General features: G+C 34.2%; 1 protein-coding gene across 1 annotated transcript in view; it reads right to left on the minus strand.

Annotated features, from left to right (window-relative positions):
* Positions 1-15,927, minus strand: part of adgrf6 (adhesion G protein-coupled receptor F6) — a 34,424-nt gene continuing 18,497 nt past the window's right edge. The window contains exons 50-78 of the mRNA XM_043218603.1: positions 15,620-15,766; positions 13,902-14,051; positions 13,575-13,721; positions 13,228-13,377; positions 12,772-12,918; positions 12,439-12,588; positions 12,105-12,251; positions 11,409-11,555; positions 11,088-11,228; positions 10,736-10,882; positions 9,435-9,581; positions 8,593-8,643; positions 8,044-8,097; positions 7,882-7,923; positions 7,362-7,403; positions 6,789-6,815; positions 6,120-6,220; positions 5,638-5,702; positions 5,387-5,532; positions 4,984-5,178; positions 3,530-3,733; positions 3,259-3,399; positions 2,975-3,150; positions 2,724-2,894; positions 1,235-2,596; positions 991-1,032; positions 814-876; positions 612-675; positions 1-489 (exon numbers count right to left, since the gene is read on the minus strand). Of these exons, the coding sequence (XP_043074538.1) occupies positions 416-489; positions 612-675; positions 814-876; positions 991-1,032; positions 1,235-2,596; positions 2,724-2,894; positions 2,975-3,150; positions 3,259-3,399; positions 3,530-3,733; positions 4,984-5,178; positions 5,387-5,532; positions 5,638-5,702; positions 6,120-6,220; positions 6,789-6,815; positions 7,362-7,403; positions 7,882-7,923; positions 8,044-8,097; positions 8,593-8,643; positions 9,435-9,581; positions 10,736-10,882; positions 11,088-11,228; positions 11,409-11,555; positions 12,105-12,251; positions 12,439-12,588; positions 12,772-12,918; positions 13,228-13,377; positions 13,575-13,721; positions 13,902-14,051; positions 15,620-15,766 (4,640 nt within the window). The 3' untranslated portion in view covers positions 1-415. The remainder of the gene's footprint in view (positions 490-611; positions 676-813; positions 877-990; positions 1,033-1,234; positions 2,597-2,723; positions 2,895-2,974; positions 3,151-3,258; positions 3,400-3,529; positions 3,734-4,983; positions 5,179-5,386; positions 5,533-5,637; positions 5,703-6,119; positions 6,221-6,788; positions 6,816-7,361; positions 7,404-7,881; positions 7,924-8,043; positions 8,098-8,592; positions 8,644-9,434; positions 9,582-10,735; positions 10,883-11,087; positions 11,229-11,408; positions 11,556-12,104; positions 12,252-12,438; positions 12,589-12,771; positions 12,919-13,227; positions 13,378-13,574; positions 13,722-13,901; positions 14,052-15,619; positions 15,767-15,927) is intronic.

A 15,927-nucleotide genomic window follows, 5' to 3' on the forward strand; every position in this document is an offset into this window, starting at 1 on the left:
TACTATAACATTATTTATTGAAATTGATTCAATTAATAAATGATTTAAAAGGATTTAGAGGAACAAATAAAAAGAAGAACAGTGAAAGAACAAGAATAAAACTGCTGAACTGTGAACGACAAAGAATGTTTTTCTTTTAAAATATGCACCCATTTAATTTTATTTGCATTCCGAATATGTTAAAAATGCAAAGAAAAATGCTCTTGTCTCATCACATTCAATTTTAAATTACGTCAATGTCTGTAAATGACAATTCAAATTGGAAAAAAAATTGTATTGTTATTGTTGGTCATTTACATTATTGAAAAAAATTGAGAACATACGGTAAAAACACCTCTACCCAGAAATCAGTAACTTGTTTGAAAAAGGCTGTTTAACGTTTAATAAAGTAGGCTATAGTTAAGGAAGTAGCTGATTATGCATTCATAAAAGTATCTGAGCCACTGGAGTTGTTTGAAGATGTAGCTCCTTCAGATACGTTGTACACGTCTGCAAATAGATATTTGCACATTACTTACAATTTGATTGCATATTGTCAATAATGTTGAGCTACTAAAGTCTGTATACAAAAATAAGTAAACAATTATATCCGTTTTAATAGTAGGACTTACTTCTTCTCCGTAGTCTTTGAAATAAACCCAGTCCGCTTGAAGATGATGGTCCTGCACTAGTGCTCTGTAATTTAAAGATTTAAGATATCAGCTGAAAACTGAGCACATCTAACATCTGGTAACATAACATAAGAGGAAAAGCCAACTGTAAGACGTTCAGCAATATCTCATGTATCAGATGAATTGTTTTTCTGTCACTTACCCTGGTACGGTTAGAGCTGGTAAGGTTCCTTAGTGACAGTCTTCCTGCCAGAGCCTCACGGATCTGTAACCAGATATGTTTTTAAAGTACTGAAGAGCACTGACTGACAAAAATTACTTTAATAACATGAATGTGCCAAAAACGTCAAATTGTCAAGCAACAAAAATCTAATCATACCTTGCTGTCTAAAAGCGTTCCAAACACCAAAATAAAGAATCCCTGCACAAGTGATACAAATATATGATGAAATAACTTATTTCGCATTATATTATGCTCTTGTGAGGTTTTAAATTGTATTGTTAGAACAATAGTATATTAGTATATACTATTAGTATAAATGACAACTATTGTATTTAAATAAAGCACACAAAATATAATATTAACGTAGTCAAAATAAAAAAAGTGGTAATTAAAGTAGTACCTGCAGTGAGTTGAGGAGTGCAAACACCACATGAATGCCTAATTGCCTTGACACCATGGTTCCAATTCCAAATCCCCATGTTAGACCAAAGATAGGAGTCAAAATGGCCACACATCTGGCAATAACCACCAGGGCATGCTTCTCATCTGGTTGAGTTGTGGCACCAACTCCTCTTCTCAACATCTTGTACAGAACCACAATCAAAACCACAAGGTTTATGGCTACAATAGTGAGAGCTGGAATCACAAATGCCAGCAGAGCCTTTGATTCGTTCCAGTTCAGCCAGCATGCATCCTTTTTGGTAACATAATTTTGAGGTCCAGCTGTTGATGCAACAGTAATGGCCGCTATGAGCAAAGGTGCACCATAACCGACTGTGAAGGCAATGACCATCATCTTAGCTCTTGACATTTGAGACAAGACCATGACTGTACGGTAAAAGAGCAACAGTGCTGACAGTAACATCCAGAAGAAAAGAGCCAGGTAAAAAAAGTGCATGAAGAAAACCACTGGACTACAGCGCCCTGCTGAGGTCGGCTGCTCACTTTCTGCGACTGCAGCTCCAATGATAAAACAGACGTTTGCGATCAGCAGAGACACAGCAATGTTGACTATGGAGACATGTCGCATGTAGGATGTGTCATTTCTTGTCATTGACTTCCACACAATGGTCTCAATAATGAGGCACAAAATCAAGCTGGCCAATGAAATAGCTACGCCAATGTAAGTTATATATGCTAAGACTTGGTTATCAATGGCAAACGGTGACATTAGGATTGAAAATGAGGTTGTATGGTTGCATTCACATGTAACACTGCCAGTTTCAATCCCTCCACTTATTAAGTGCTTTACTTCACATCCAGTGGAATCCCATGCATCAAGAATAAAGTTCCAAAAGACACACTGAGGATTTTTCAAAGTCTGATTAGTAATGTCAAACGCAAAAGATATGTTGTTAATCGTTTTGTTGTCAACCTTTACTACAACCACATCTCCATTGATGCGCACATCTGGATTGATAATGCCATTACTAGTATTTCGAGTAGGTAGGACATTGTCAAGAGTTGTGAAGATTATGACAGTTATAGGAGTTGATGCAGGAATCTGTGGTATTGTAATCTCAGTAGTGGAGTTTTCTAGGCTTGACGTTATACTATAAAAGGTGCTGTTTGTTTTAGCTCTATTCAACTCAATAGATGTTTCGTTAATCGTAAAATTAGCATCTGTAAGACGGGCACTAATATTCTCAATAGCGCTCAGAAGTACTGTGCTGGTGTTATCTGTCCTGGTGTTATTGTTCAATGTTTTCCATGTGGTAAAGGAAGATGTTGAAACAAGGATATCCACTGTTTTAAGGAAATTCTGGAAATGACACAAAAATAATGTTTAGCAGAAACAATGTTTCATCAAATGGGAAAATATAATGCATAAATATTTAATCATAATAGAGATTTAATTAGCTACAATGACTGATATATAATGTACACACCTTCATCACAGGCAGATTGATGATAACGTTTTGTGAAACAGCAGCAACCTTTGCAAGTATTTCAACAATGGTCTGGACAGTCACAGTAGACTGTGTTATCTCTTGTGTATTATTCTGTGTAGCTGTACTAAGATCAGCCATAAATACTGGTATGTCCTGTACTTGCAAAACCTGAATTACAAAGTAAATATACGAAATGTAATTACTTGAAATAAGATGATATTTTATAATCAATAGATGATAAAAATTACCTGAACTTGCTTTCCTAGATTTACTATAACCTGAAGTATGCAGTTTGTCTCTTGACGCTCCCATACACCTAATCTACATCTATATGTAATGGTGCCTTCCTTGCCTTTTTCACAGGGTCCTGTCACAGTAGCACCTTCAATTCCATCTCCAAGCATTATATTTTTACAGCTAAACACTAGAGGAAATATATCATTGAGTTTCAGAAAACAAGAAAACCAGTTATTTACTTATAGACAGCTGAAAACAAGCTGCTACGTCATAAGACAAAAAACTGAAGGTTTACCATTGTCCACTGCTTTTACAGTAACACTTTTTTTGCTGTAGCTGAAACTTTGAAGCGCTGTGCTCTTGAGTTGACATATAAAGGTCTTACTCCCACAATTTCCATTTTTGATCGCATGGTTTAATGTGAGGCATCCATCCACTGATTGTATCAAATACAAATAATTGAAAACATTAAAATATGTTGAATTGAACAAATTTTTGTTTTACTGCAAATGAAAACTCCGGTTAGTAACGTTTGTAAGAATATTTTGAGAGTTAGTTTGTACAACCTGGAGGTGTCACAACATCATCAGGCGATATTTGGGTCCACTCCACACTGTTCGTTTGTTCACAACATGTCAGTAAAACATTCTGGTTAACACACTGGAACGTCCTGTCATTTGCACCCACTATGATGTTGGGAAGTAGCTGAATAACTATATCCTGCCACTGAATGTAAGGTATTGTCCTGTCTATGATACATACGTATCGACCTGCAAATACAATAAAAATACATATATACGTTTATTTTTTCATTATTATTTTCTAGTTATAAAATAGACTGGTTTCTATAACTGTCTTTATTTAATTATTGCATTTACATCAACAGTTATGCTATAGCAGTATACTAGTAAAACAAAAAACTTCATACTAGAAATCAAAAATAATACTAACAAGGCCACACGCTTTCATAAAACGAAAGCAGATGGATATAAAATGTCGGAAAATAGACCATTAAAGTTTAATCAGAGTAATGATTATGACTTGTCCACTATATTCTAAAATGAATATCACCTGCTGATTTCATTCAGCCAGTTCATTTTATTGTATTTTTCTGATGGAACCATATTTCCTGATCCTGTTTGTCTTATTTTAATCATACAGCACATGCAGAACATGTACAAAAAAAAAAAAAATTTCTACACAATCTTTTAAAATCACCGCTTTCTATTCAGTAAATATGACTGAACCCTAAAGACTAAATATTTTATTCTTCTCCAATTTGTGTCATGCTTCTGGTCCACAGACTTCCACTTACTCTCTCTTCACATTGACTGTTGCACCATGATTGTATTTCACTCCAGACTTTAATTCCCATCACCCATTGCACTGACGACACAACACACACACACAGCCGATTCCACTAATCACTCGCTCACCTGATCACACAGCTGCTTCCAATTAATCTCACACTACTTAAGAGACGGACTCCTATTGATCACTGCCAAGAATTATATAGCACTTATCACTATTTCTCTGTACAACTGCTACTTCAAGTTTGAAGTCTAGTTTCCTATTATCATCTCGTCTGTTTTCCATGTTTTGACCCAGCCTGTGTACTTCAGATTAATCTGTTCATTTTTTGCCCAACTGGATTATTGCTCAATTGCCTGGATTGCCTCTTTCTGTTTATGCAACTGACCCTTGCTTGTTTTTAGGATTATTCTTGTGTTTTGCCCATGCCATACAAGTTTTCTAATCTAAGTTATTCAACCCTGCATGTATTTCCTCATCTACAAATAAAAGCCTGCAAATGTATCCACTCGCCTTTCATTCTGTCACTCCAGCTACAATTTAAGGTTTGGATTCAATTCCATGTGAATACATTTTTTGATATAACTTTTTTTTATATAAAATTTACATTTGTATAATCTTTAATCATGAACATCTTTAATCTTAATGTTATGTGGACACTTAGTCGGCATTTATGTCATTAATAGAAAAAGAGATATCTGTGACTCACCTCTGTCAAACTCATTGACGTTGTTCACAGTGAGAGTGCTGCTGTCAGATGAAATGCTGTATTTAACAGGGTTTAGTGTAGGATCTTGTCCATTTACTGTCCATCTCATTGTACCATCAACAGAATCTGGGCGTATGCATTTCAGCGCTATATTTTGCTGAGGATACCAATTTTCAGTGGTAAAGTTATATTGTTCTGAAAGTAAAGTAACAAACGTTATTGTACCTTGTCTATATATATTTTGTAAGGGTTTTGTGGTTCCTTCACAGTTCTTTACATGACATACCTATGCTTGTAACAAACCAGAATTTTGTAAGCAACAGATTGTAATTGTAATCAATAAAATAGAAACATGCTAAAATTAAGAAAAATGGTTTTAAGATTAGATACAGTTTAGACTTACGACTTTGAGCAAAAGCATCCGAAGCTACAGTGAATCCTTGCTTTATGAGAGTGCTGGCGACCAGTTTGTTTGCGTTTGCAAAGTCGGGGCTGTTGGGACTGCTGGTTGTCGACTCAAACTGATAGTCTGCTATAATACTACCAGGCCTGTGGAGCAACACCCAAACCACAACAATGAGAACATGCTGTTTTAACACAAGAGGAAAAAACTAAATGAACCTTTGGAGTGAATGTTTATAGTGTAGACCTTACCTGAAACGAATCACTCTTACTGAACCCTTTATATAGGCAGGCACATTTTTGTAACTTTCTTCAATCTGTAGTGAGTAAGACATGTACATTAGGATGTGTACCTTACCTTGTCAAAATGTCATTTTAAAGATTAATTACTCTATGGCAAGAACCAGAGCTATACGGATGACACCTGAGCATACAGAAAATGATCTTTCTTTGAGCTGCTTTACTGTTATTACTATGATATTTTTCAGATTATACACAGTAATTATACAATGACAATAGAATGACAACCCTCAGCAATTTTATTCTCCAAACATTAAATTTATCATTTGCACAGCATTTATTTAAGGGATAATTTGAAAATTTTAAGTTCATCTGCATATCCACAGGAAATCCAAAGATGTAGGTGACTTTGTTTCTTCAGTAGTTTCTTCAAAGTCACCTACATCATAAACAATCAATACTTTTTTTTTATTTACAAAATATGGACTACTCACTGCTGACTGAATTTTGCCGGCATATAATTTGAATTTAGAATCTTCTGGGTAGTTGAGACTGGTATCAAAATTTTCATTTAGTGTCAATGACATTTGAAGAACTGTAAAAAAAAAACAAAAAAACAAAGTCAATTTTTTAATTCTTCTAGTAAGTTTCTTTATTCTAGCTGAAAAAGTTACACATATTTCTACAATAAGCAAGGCAAAGTAGAATTAAAAATGTTTCTTGCATGTATGTTTGTATTTTGGTATTCACTGCCATTATTTTTTTCTTCTTGTGTTAAATATGTTGGCTGTATGGAAAATACTGCTTTATAGAACAATTAAAAACAATAAAGTCTAATAATAATAATAATACAATATCAAATATTTAAGATTTATGCTGTACGAACTTGCTGACACTGTTGTCAGTTTTCAGCAAAATAAAGTACATAAATAAATTATTTGTATGACTTCTTTATTATCTATATATCTTATTCTTTTGCTCAAATAGTATTTTATAGATTTTTCAGCCAGATCAGCCAGTGCATGCATGCACGTCTGATGTGACGTCTGAAAAAGTGGATATTTTAATAATTATAAAAATATTTTTTTATTCCTATATGTATTGTATATGTGTTGTCATCAAATACATTTTCTGTTATATTAGTTTTTTTTAACAGTACATACCAGTTGTAGGTGTAGGCGTTGTTACAGCTGGTGTTGTTGGAAGTGCATAACAAAAGAACAAAATTAAAATTAAATTATGTAATATTCATAATTGTACAATGCAGCTTATTGATGAAAAAAGGATGACATTAACAATCAAATTATAAATGTTACTGTCACGTATCTGGACTCTTTTGTTGCTGTTTTCATGTCCCACGAGCTCTGTGACCATCTTCAGTTATTTGTCTCATTGTAATCAGGTGTCTCATTAATTTAGTCAATTACTTTGTGTATATAGTCCCTGTGTGTTTCAGTTCAGTTTGTCTGGTCTTCATCATAGTTAAGTGTGGTTATATTCTTTCTGTTTTGCCTGCCTGCTTGCAGCAGAGTTATTTGCTCCTTTGTGTAAGATTAAAAACTATTAAAGATCCTCCTTCTCTCTGAACCACATCGTGACGGTTACTTATTTTAGGCAGTTAAAGGTGCGAAAAGTAGTATTCATATTTTTCTACAGCACCTATATTTTGTTTTCATAAAAATACATCATTTCAAACTTCAAATATGGTATATTAGGTTGTTCTGAACAGTACATACCGATTATAGGTGTAGGTATTGTCGCAGCTGAAGCTGGTGGAACTGTATATCAAATTATAAAAAAAATTACTTATTTTACACAGTTAAAGGTGCACTAAGTACCTAGTGCTCCAGTACTTATATATTTTTTATCCTCGTCAAATCCTCCTTCTCTCTGAACCACATCGTGACGGTTACTTATTTTAGGCAGTTAAAGGTGCAAAAAGTAGTTAATTATTCAAATTTTTCTACAGCACCTATATTTTGTTCTCATAAAAATACATCATTCAAAAACTATGCGAGTGACATATCTTTGGTATTCTATATCAGACCGAACAGAAACACACACAGTGTCTTGGCTGTGGCTATAATTTGTTTTTCTAAACATTTTTCTAAATTCTGTGCAAAATTAGTACTTGACTTCAAAGAGTTGAAATTTTTATATTTGTTAAACGAAATCTTTGTTATATGTATTGTATATGTGTTCAAAATACATCAAATACATTTTGTGGTATATTAGGTTGTTCTGAACAGTACATACCGATTACAGGTGTAGGTATTGTCGCAGCTGAAGCTGGTGGAACTGTATATCAAATTATAAAAAAAATTACTTATTTTACACAGTTAAAGGTGCACTAAGTACCTAGTGCTCCAGTACCTATATTTTTTATCCCAAAATATACATTTTTTTAACAGTATGTACCTGGTGCGGCTGTAACTGGAGTTGTAGTGGTTGTTGTAGTAGGTGTTGTGGGTGCTGATGACAATGAAAAAATTAAGTTTATTGCATTCAAATTTGAGCAATTGTAATTTACAATTTGCGCAGGTAGGATTTGGACCATATATAGATGGATATATATATATTCAAACACAAAATCTGATATATCTCACCATTATTCTGTACAAGGAACAAGCTGAAAGTGTCTTGGTTATATCAACAATATTTTTTTTTTTCTGGAACATGTCAATATTTAATCCAGTAATGTCTGTATTTTATCTTGTTTACTTGTATGATGCCGAAAATTCCATTTATTTTAAATAAATACATTATTACATAAAGTTACAAGTTAATAATGAGTTAAGCATTTCTCTGACATTTTGTGATTTAAAAAATGTGCACTGCTTCGTCTGACAAAAACATGCAGCTAAATTCTGTGTTAAATTAGAAGGTCAATACTTTACGGTACATGGGACTACTGATATCAAAATGTACAATTCTAATCATTTTAAAAATATTATTAACAGAATATACCTGTTGTTGTAGTTGTTGTAGGTATAGGTGTAGGTACTGTTGGTGGTACTGCTAAAAAAAAGAAATACAACTTTTATCACTTGTAAAAGTAATATATGAATTTACGTTCTAAAAGATGACGCAAATGTAAAAAAAAAAAACTGTTGTAGTTGTAATAGGTGTTGTCACAGCTGTTAGTTATATTGCACACAAAATTAAAGTAAAAGAGTAAAGAAATAAGTAAATAAACCTAAAATAAATTTAACTATAAGTTATAGTTAAAACTATAAAACAGATGACACCAAAAATCAAACTTTAAAAATTAAGTAATACGTGCAGTAAAAGATGATAAGTTTAATATGTTTATAAATTGCTACCTATACTTTGCCAGTACAACCTCTGAAGCAGCCTTTTATGCAAAACAAGTCAATGATGTTTGGGCAAAGCCAAAGAGTTTCAGGAAAAGTCTGTCTGAAGCTTGTGTTATTAACTTGATTAAACTGCAAAATCAGTGCAAAGATGGTCAATGAGGATATTATCAATTTTTTTAGTAAATACATTTAAGAAAACACTTACAAATCTTGCTCGGTAACTCTTTACAGTAAGGTTCATTATTGTTATCTGCATTAGTTAAGAATGCTTCTACTGAATTTATTATCTTAGTTCGTTTATGTAAGTTAATACATTAACTAATGCTAACAAATGACATACACTTAAATGACATACTTCTAAAATGTATACACTTAAAAAACAATTAATAGAAAAATATGAAACACTGAAAATAATGGCCGATTATAACAAACCTAGAAAACAAAATCTATAATCACTTGAATACATAGTAAACACATTAATAGAGAACGTACCTGTACATATGTTATTGATGCTGATGGGGAGACTTGGGTTTGTTGCAGTGAATCCATCCAGACATAAGCAATTGTAACTTCCCATTACATTAGTGCAGCTGGAATCTGGACCACATACAGGTGAACTGAACAGACATTCATTTATATCTGTAGGGAAGAACAGTAGTAACAGTTTAATTCTTGAAATTATAACAGTAGGACTCCAGCCCACAGACAGTCAAAACATTTATGAATTTCTAATATACAGAATGATGTTTGTGTTCAACTATATAATTGTATACATACATCCTTATGTAACGTAGACCATAAATATATACGGAAAATATACGGTTCAGTTTCTTGCATAAATTATCATTTATATCATCACAAACCACAGAGTTTAATTTGAATTTGTCTGTACTTGTTTTTTGGTCAACACTTGTGTGCCCGTTGACTTGCACTATATGACTGACATACTGCAACAGTTTGAATTAAAAATCTTTGTTTGTGTTCTACAACGTCACCTATATCTTGGATGCCCTGGGTGTAAGCAGATAAACATAACATTTTTTGGGTAAACTGTCCCTTTAGCTATGTCATGTCCATATTCAAAAACAAAATACATAATAACTTATAGGCATCTGTTTTTACGTCATACAAATATTCAAGATATACGTTTTTATTCAAATGTTTTTTCCTGCACCAATTTATTTTAGTGATATCTTTTCACTGTAAGATATGCATGGCACAACAGAACGTCACCTGAGCAACAACATAATAAACTATTTTACATTGTAGCAGTCACTATATAATGGATTTCAGAATGACAGAACACTGTATTAAACAAATGTAAGAAATAAAGGTGCTTTCACACTTGATTCAGTCGCTTCCTACCTTGCTTTTCTACCCTTCCAATCTGTTGCTTAGTTCCTTGAATCCTGTCATGTCTTGTCACGTATTCATATTATTTATATTTTGTTTCATTTAATTTCATACCATATTGGAGAAAAAAGGCAAGCTGATCTGCTTTTTTTTAACTCTCCTCATGTGTTTGCATAATAAAATTTTAATAATGACCCAACATATTTTAATAAAAGTTCATAACATTGTTGAAGATGACATTTTTTTTTAGAAATTATCACTCAAAACCTTTTTCTCTCCGTTTGGTTTTTCAAAAGAAAACATGCGATAAATTTCTGCTAAAAGCAAGTGAAAATAGGATACAAATTCTATCAGCTTGCAGTGTATCAGATATGATTGCCTCTCATTCCTCATTTTCTTTGTCGTGTATTTGTGATATGAGCAGTAGCTGTCAATCATACCTTGACATATATTATTGTTGTTTATAGGGAGGTTTGGGTCTGTTACACTATATCCACTCATGCACCAGCAATAGTGACTCCCAACAGTGTTGCTGCAAATTGAGTTTGGTCCACAGACATCTGACATCTCAAAACATTCATCCACATCTATATTAAAAGAAAGTTACAGGAAAAATAACTGTTTGCACCACTCTTACATGCAATACATACAATATTTGAAAGTCAAAAAGCTAATGTGCCATGTTTAGTACATCTGGCCCTTAATAAAAAAAATGAAGTAAAAATCACATCAATAAACTCTAGCTTATTATTCATGGTTAAAATATAAAAAACATATAAATGTAAAATGTACCTCTACATGCGTTTTTGATGCTGATGGGGAGACTTGTTGCAGTGAATCCATCCAGACATGAGCAATTGTAACTTCCCATTACATTTGTGCAGGTAGCATTTGGACCACATACAGGCGCACTAAACTGACATTCATTTATATCTGTAGGGAATATTTTTTACAATAAGCAATTATTTTAGAAAGTTACATTTCTAATGGTGAGTCAAAACACATGAATATCTAATATAAAATAATTGATAGTGAGTGGGTATAGCTGACAGTAGATAAAGATGATACAAACAGTGACAGTAAGAACTTCACAGCTTCAGCTGTCAGTCCTACCTTCACATGTGTTGTTCCTGGTTATAGGGAGGTTTGGGTCTGTTACATTATATCCACTCATGCACGAGCAACTGTGACTCCCAAATGTGTTGCTGCAGATTGAGTTTGGTCCACAGACATCTGGTATCTCAGCACATTCATCCACATCTATATTGAAAGGAAGTTATGATGGGAAAAATCAATTTGTGTAATACATATGTGAAGGTGAACTGATTATTTGACATCTTTACTATAGAATGCTTAATTTACAAAAATGAAATCCAAAGTAAAAATCACATCATTAAGCTCTACTGTAGCTCATTATTCATGGTTAAAGTACAACCAGATCTAAATCTAAATCTATCTGCTTGCATAGTATCAGTAATGCTTGTCAGGTAAGAGAGTGAAAAACATAAATACAAAGTTTGACCTATTCATACGTCATCAGTAGCAACATCATTGAAATGAATAGCAACAACAAACTGGAACTGAGAAATATCAACATTTTTAAATGCAAGAGTTTGATGATCTTAGTGCAACTGTATACAACAGCCATAATAAAACATTCACATTTTGAGCAGAAATTAGTAATGTTACTACTAACACTATTGATCAGAAACTAAGTAAAAGAAATTATGTTTATTAACATTATGCCTCTAATTCCTCACTTTCTTATACTTGTCATGTACTTGTATTATGAGCAATAGTCAGTCATACCTTTACATATGTTATTGTTGTTTATAGGGAGGTTTGGGTCTGTTACATTATATCCACTCATGCACGAGCAATTGTGACTCCCAACAGTGTTGTTACAGATTGAGTTTGGTCCACAGACATCTGACATCTCAACACATTCATCCACATCTGTATAAAAAGGAATTAGAGTGAAAATAACAGTTTGGGTCACTCATACAGTACTATATACATTATTAAAGGTAAAATAATTATTTAACATCTTTACAAAAGTTAAATACAAAGTAAAACTCAATTAGATAAACTATAGCTAATGATTAGCTAATAAAGAAAACAAATATCTAAATATGGAATGTACCTCTACATATATTACTGTTGCTGATCAGGAGACTTGAGTTTGTTGCAGTGAATCCATCAAAGCACGAGCAACTGTAACTTCCCTTTTCATTTGTGCAGGTAGCATTTGGACCACATACAGATGGACTGAACAGACATTCATTTATATCTACTGAACAAAATAATTTCATGCAATTAATATTATAACAGCACAGGGTGACACACTCATTGTGAATTAAGACCCACATGAATATTTAAAATAAAATTAACAATAAAATGAAAGGTTACAGTTGAAAGAAGTTTTAGGCATTACAAACAATAACTAACTGTTTATTGATTCAGCTGTCAATCATACCTTCACATGTGTTGTTCCTGGTTATAGGGAGGTTTGGGTCTGTTACATTATATCCACTCATGCACGAGCAATTGTGACTCCCAACAGTGTTGTTACAGATTGAGTTTGGACCACAGACATCTGATATCTCAACACATTCATCCACATCTATATTGAAAGGAAGTTATGATGGGAAAAATCAATTTGTGTAATACATATGTGAAGGTGAACTGATTATTTGACATCTTTACAATAGAATGCTTAATTTACAAAAATGAAATCCAAAGTAAAAATCACATCTATATTAAAAAGAGGTTAAAGGGAAAAAAATATTTGTGTCACTCATGCATATGTGAAGGTTGACTCTTTAAAACAGAATGCTTCGTTCTCAAAAATGAAGCAAAAATAACATCAATAAACTCTAGCTATATAATTATACATAGTTAAAGTAAACACAATTCTAAATGTAAAATGTACCTCTACACGCGTTATTGATGCTAATCAGGAGACTTGAGTTTGTTGCAGTGAATCCATCAAAGCACAAGCAACTGAAACTTCCAATTTCATTTGTGCAGGTAGCATTTGGACCACATACAGATGGACTGAACAGACATTCATTTATATCTATTGAAAAGAGATACATTAAAAAAATTATTTCATGCAATTAATATTATAACAGCACAGGGTGACACACTCATTGTGAAATAAGACCCACATGAATATTTGAAATAAAATGATTAATAAAATGAAAGGTTACAGTTGAAAGAAGTTTTAGGCATTACAAACAATAACTAACTGTTTATTGATTCAGCTGTCAATCCTACCTTTGCATGTGTTATTGCCATCTATAGGAAGGTTTGTGTCTGTTACATTATATCCACTCATGCACGAGCAATTGTGACTCCCAACAGTGTTGTTACAGATTGAGTTTGGACCACAGACATCTGATATCTCAACACATTCATCCACATCTGTATTACAAGGAAGTTAAAGGAAAAAAAAACAATTTGTGTCACTCATGCATATGTGAAGGTTGACTCTTTACAACAGAATGCTTCATTCACAAAAATGAAAGAAAAATAACATCAATAAACTCTAGCTACATAATTATACATAGTTAAAGTAAACACAATTCTAAATGTAAAATGTACCTCTACATGCGTTATTGATGCTGATGAGGAGACTTGAGTTTGTTGCAGTGAATCCATCCAAGCACAAGCAACTGTAACTTCCCTTTTCATTTGTGCAGTTGGCATTTGGACCACATACAGGCGGACTGAACAGACATTCATTTATATCTATTGAAAAAATAATTTCATGCAATTAATATTATAACATCACAGGGTGCTTTCATTGTAATTATAACATTAAGAGTTTGGCCAACACAATCATGATGAATCAAGACCCACGTGAATATTTGAAATAGAATAACTGATTAAATGAAAGATTACAGTTGAAAGAATTTTAGGCAGTACAAACAATAACTAACTGTTTCCTTTCAGTGTCACTCACACAGTCATGTCCGTGACTAATGAACTGGGATCACACCAGAGTGTAACTAAATGAACCAATGAACATTGGTATGTAGTATCTGCCACACACTGCAGGGTGGGTATAACAGGCAGCAGGTGCACTGCATTAATTCATTTTTTTGTTTCAAAGCCATGCAGTGATGTTTAACTACTGCTCTCGACTTGTGCTACAGAGAGAATGAGGAAGTGCCAACGTTACGGCAACAGCAGTCAGGTTGTCGCTGTCTCGTGACTATCAAAAAAAAAAGTTTGTGCAGACAAGCCACACCAGCAGTGTGCGGTAGCCAGCTCCCTTTCATGCTAAATGAGCTTTCTCTAAAAAGAGCAATATTTGATGATGTGATCACGTCTTTTTAAAGCTGTCTTATCACTCGTGCGTTTATGGCTGTGGTTGTTTACTGCTGCCTCAGAACGGTCACGATCATTGCCTCACGTGTCTGGGCATTCAGCATGCAGAGACAGAGTCAGTAGTTCTGCTCGGTCTGCTCCATATAAGACTGCGACGCTGCACACACCAGGATATATACCGGCCTGCTGCAGAACCTCCAGCCTGTGGACAGATCCCTCGTTTCATCGGACAGGAGCGGCCTTGAATACTGTGGTTTTCACAGATGCCTTGGCCATCAGCTATGGAGCCACGTACAGCAGGCAAGCAGTGTCAGGAGTATGGATGGGTCATACATACCAATTGCCTCAAGTTGTTGGCAGTACGCCTTGCCCTGAGCCACCTCAGCCAATGAATTCCTGAAATCTGGCCTGTTGATATTCCATTTGCATATTTCTACGGTACACTTACTAGGGCCATGTTTTCCCTGGCTGACTATTTTCTGCTATATTAAAGACTTTTATGTGCATAGAGCTCCATGGGGCAACTTCAAATGAGTGAATTTCACTTAACCCCTTTGAGAGGAGGTGACTCCCTAGTGTTATGCAAGTCTTATGGTTTGGGTTGCTCTAGGAACAACAGTAATTGAGTTTCTCTGTGTAGAGGTCGGTACTATCATCTGCCTTATAGAAAGGACCAGGAGGCCTGGTGGGGCAGCTCCTGTGCTGCTTTGGAAGGGATCCCAATTCATTGATCACCAACATGATTCAGAGTGACCTACTGAATAGGAACGTCTTGGTTACGTATGTAACCCTCATTCCATGAAGGACCTGCTGCAGCCAGATGTGAGATACTGCATGTGAACGTCCATTGGCTCGTTTAGTTACACTTAAGGTGGATGGGTCTGTCAGGCGAGATCCCAATTCGTTGGGCACCCATGTGTTGTCTCCTTTCCCTCCTTCAGGGAATGATAAATAACTGAGACGTTCATTGCTTCAGCTGTCAATCCTACCTTCACATGTGTTGTTCCTGGTTATAGGGAGGTTTGGGTCTGTTACATTATATCCACTCATGCACGAGCAATTGTGACTCCCAACAGTGTTGTTACAGATTGAGTTTGGACCACAGACATCTGACATCTCAACACATTCATCCACATCTATATTATAAAAAAGTTATAAGAAAATTAAGAGTTTGGATCACTAATGCACATGTGATATCTTTGGTACCTTTAAAAACTATGCTTGATTTACAAAATGAAATCCAAAGTATAAACACATTGGTCTGTTTTAACAAATCATTTAAGGTAATAAGTAAACA

Source organism: Puntigrus tetrazona, chromosome 20 (genome assembly GCF_018831695.1).
Source record: "Puntigrus tetrazona isolate hp1 chromosome 20, ASM1883169v1, whole genome shotgun sequence".
Classification (NCBI taxonomy): domain Eukaryota; kingdom Metazoa; phylum Chordata; class Actinopteri; order Cypriniformes; family Cyprinidae; genus Puntigrus; species Puntigrus tetrazona.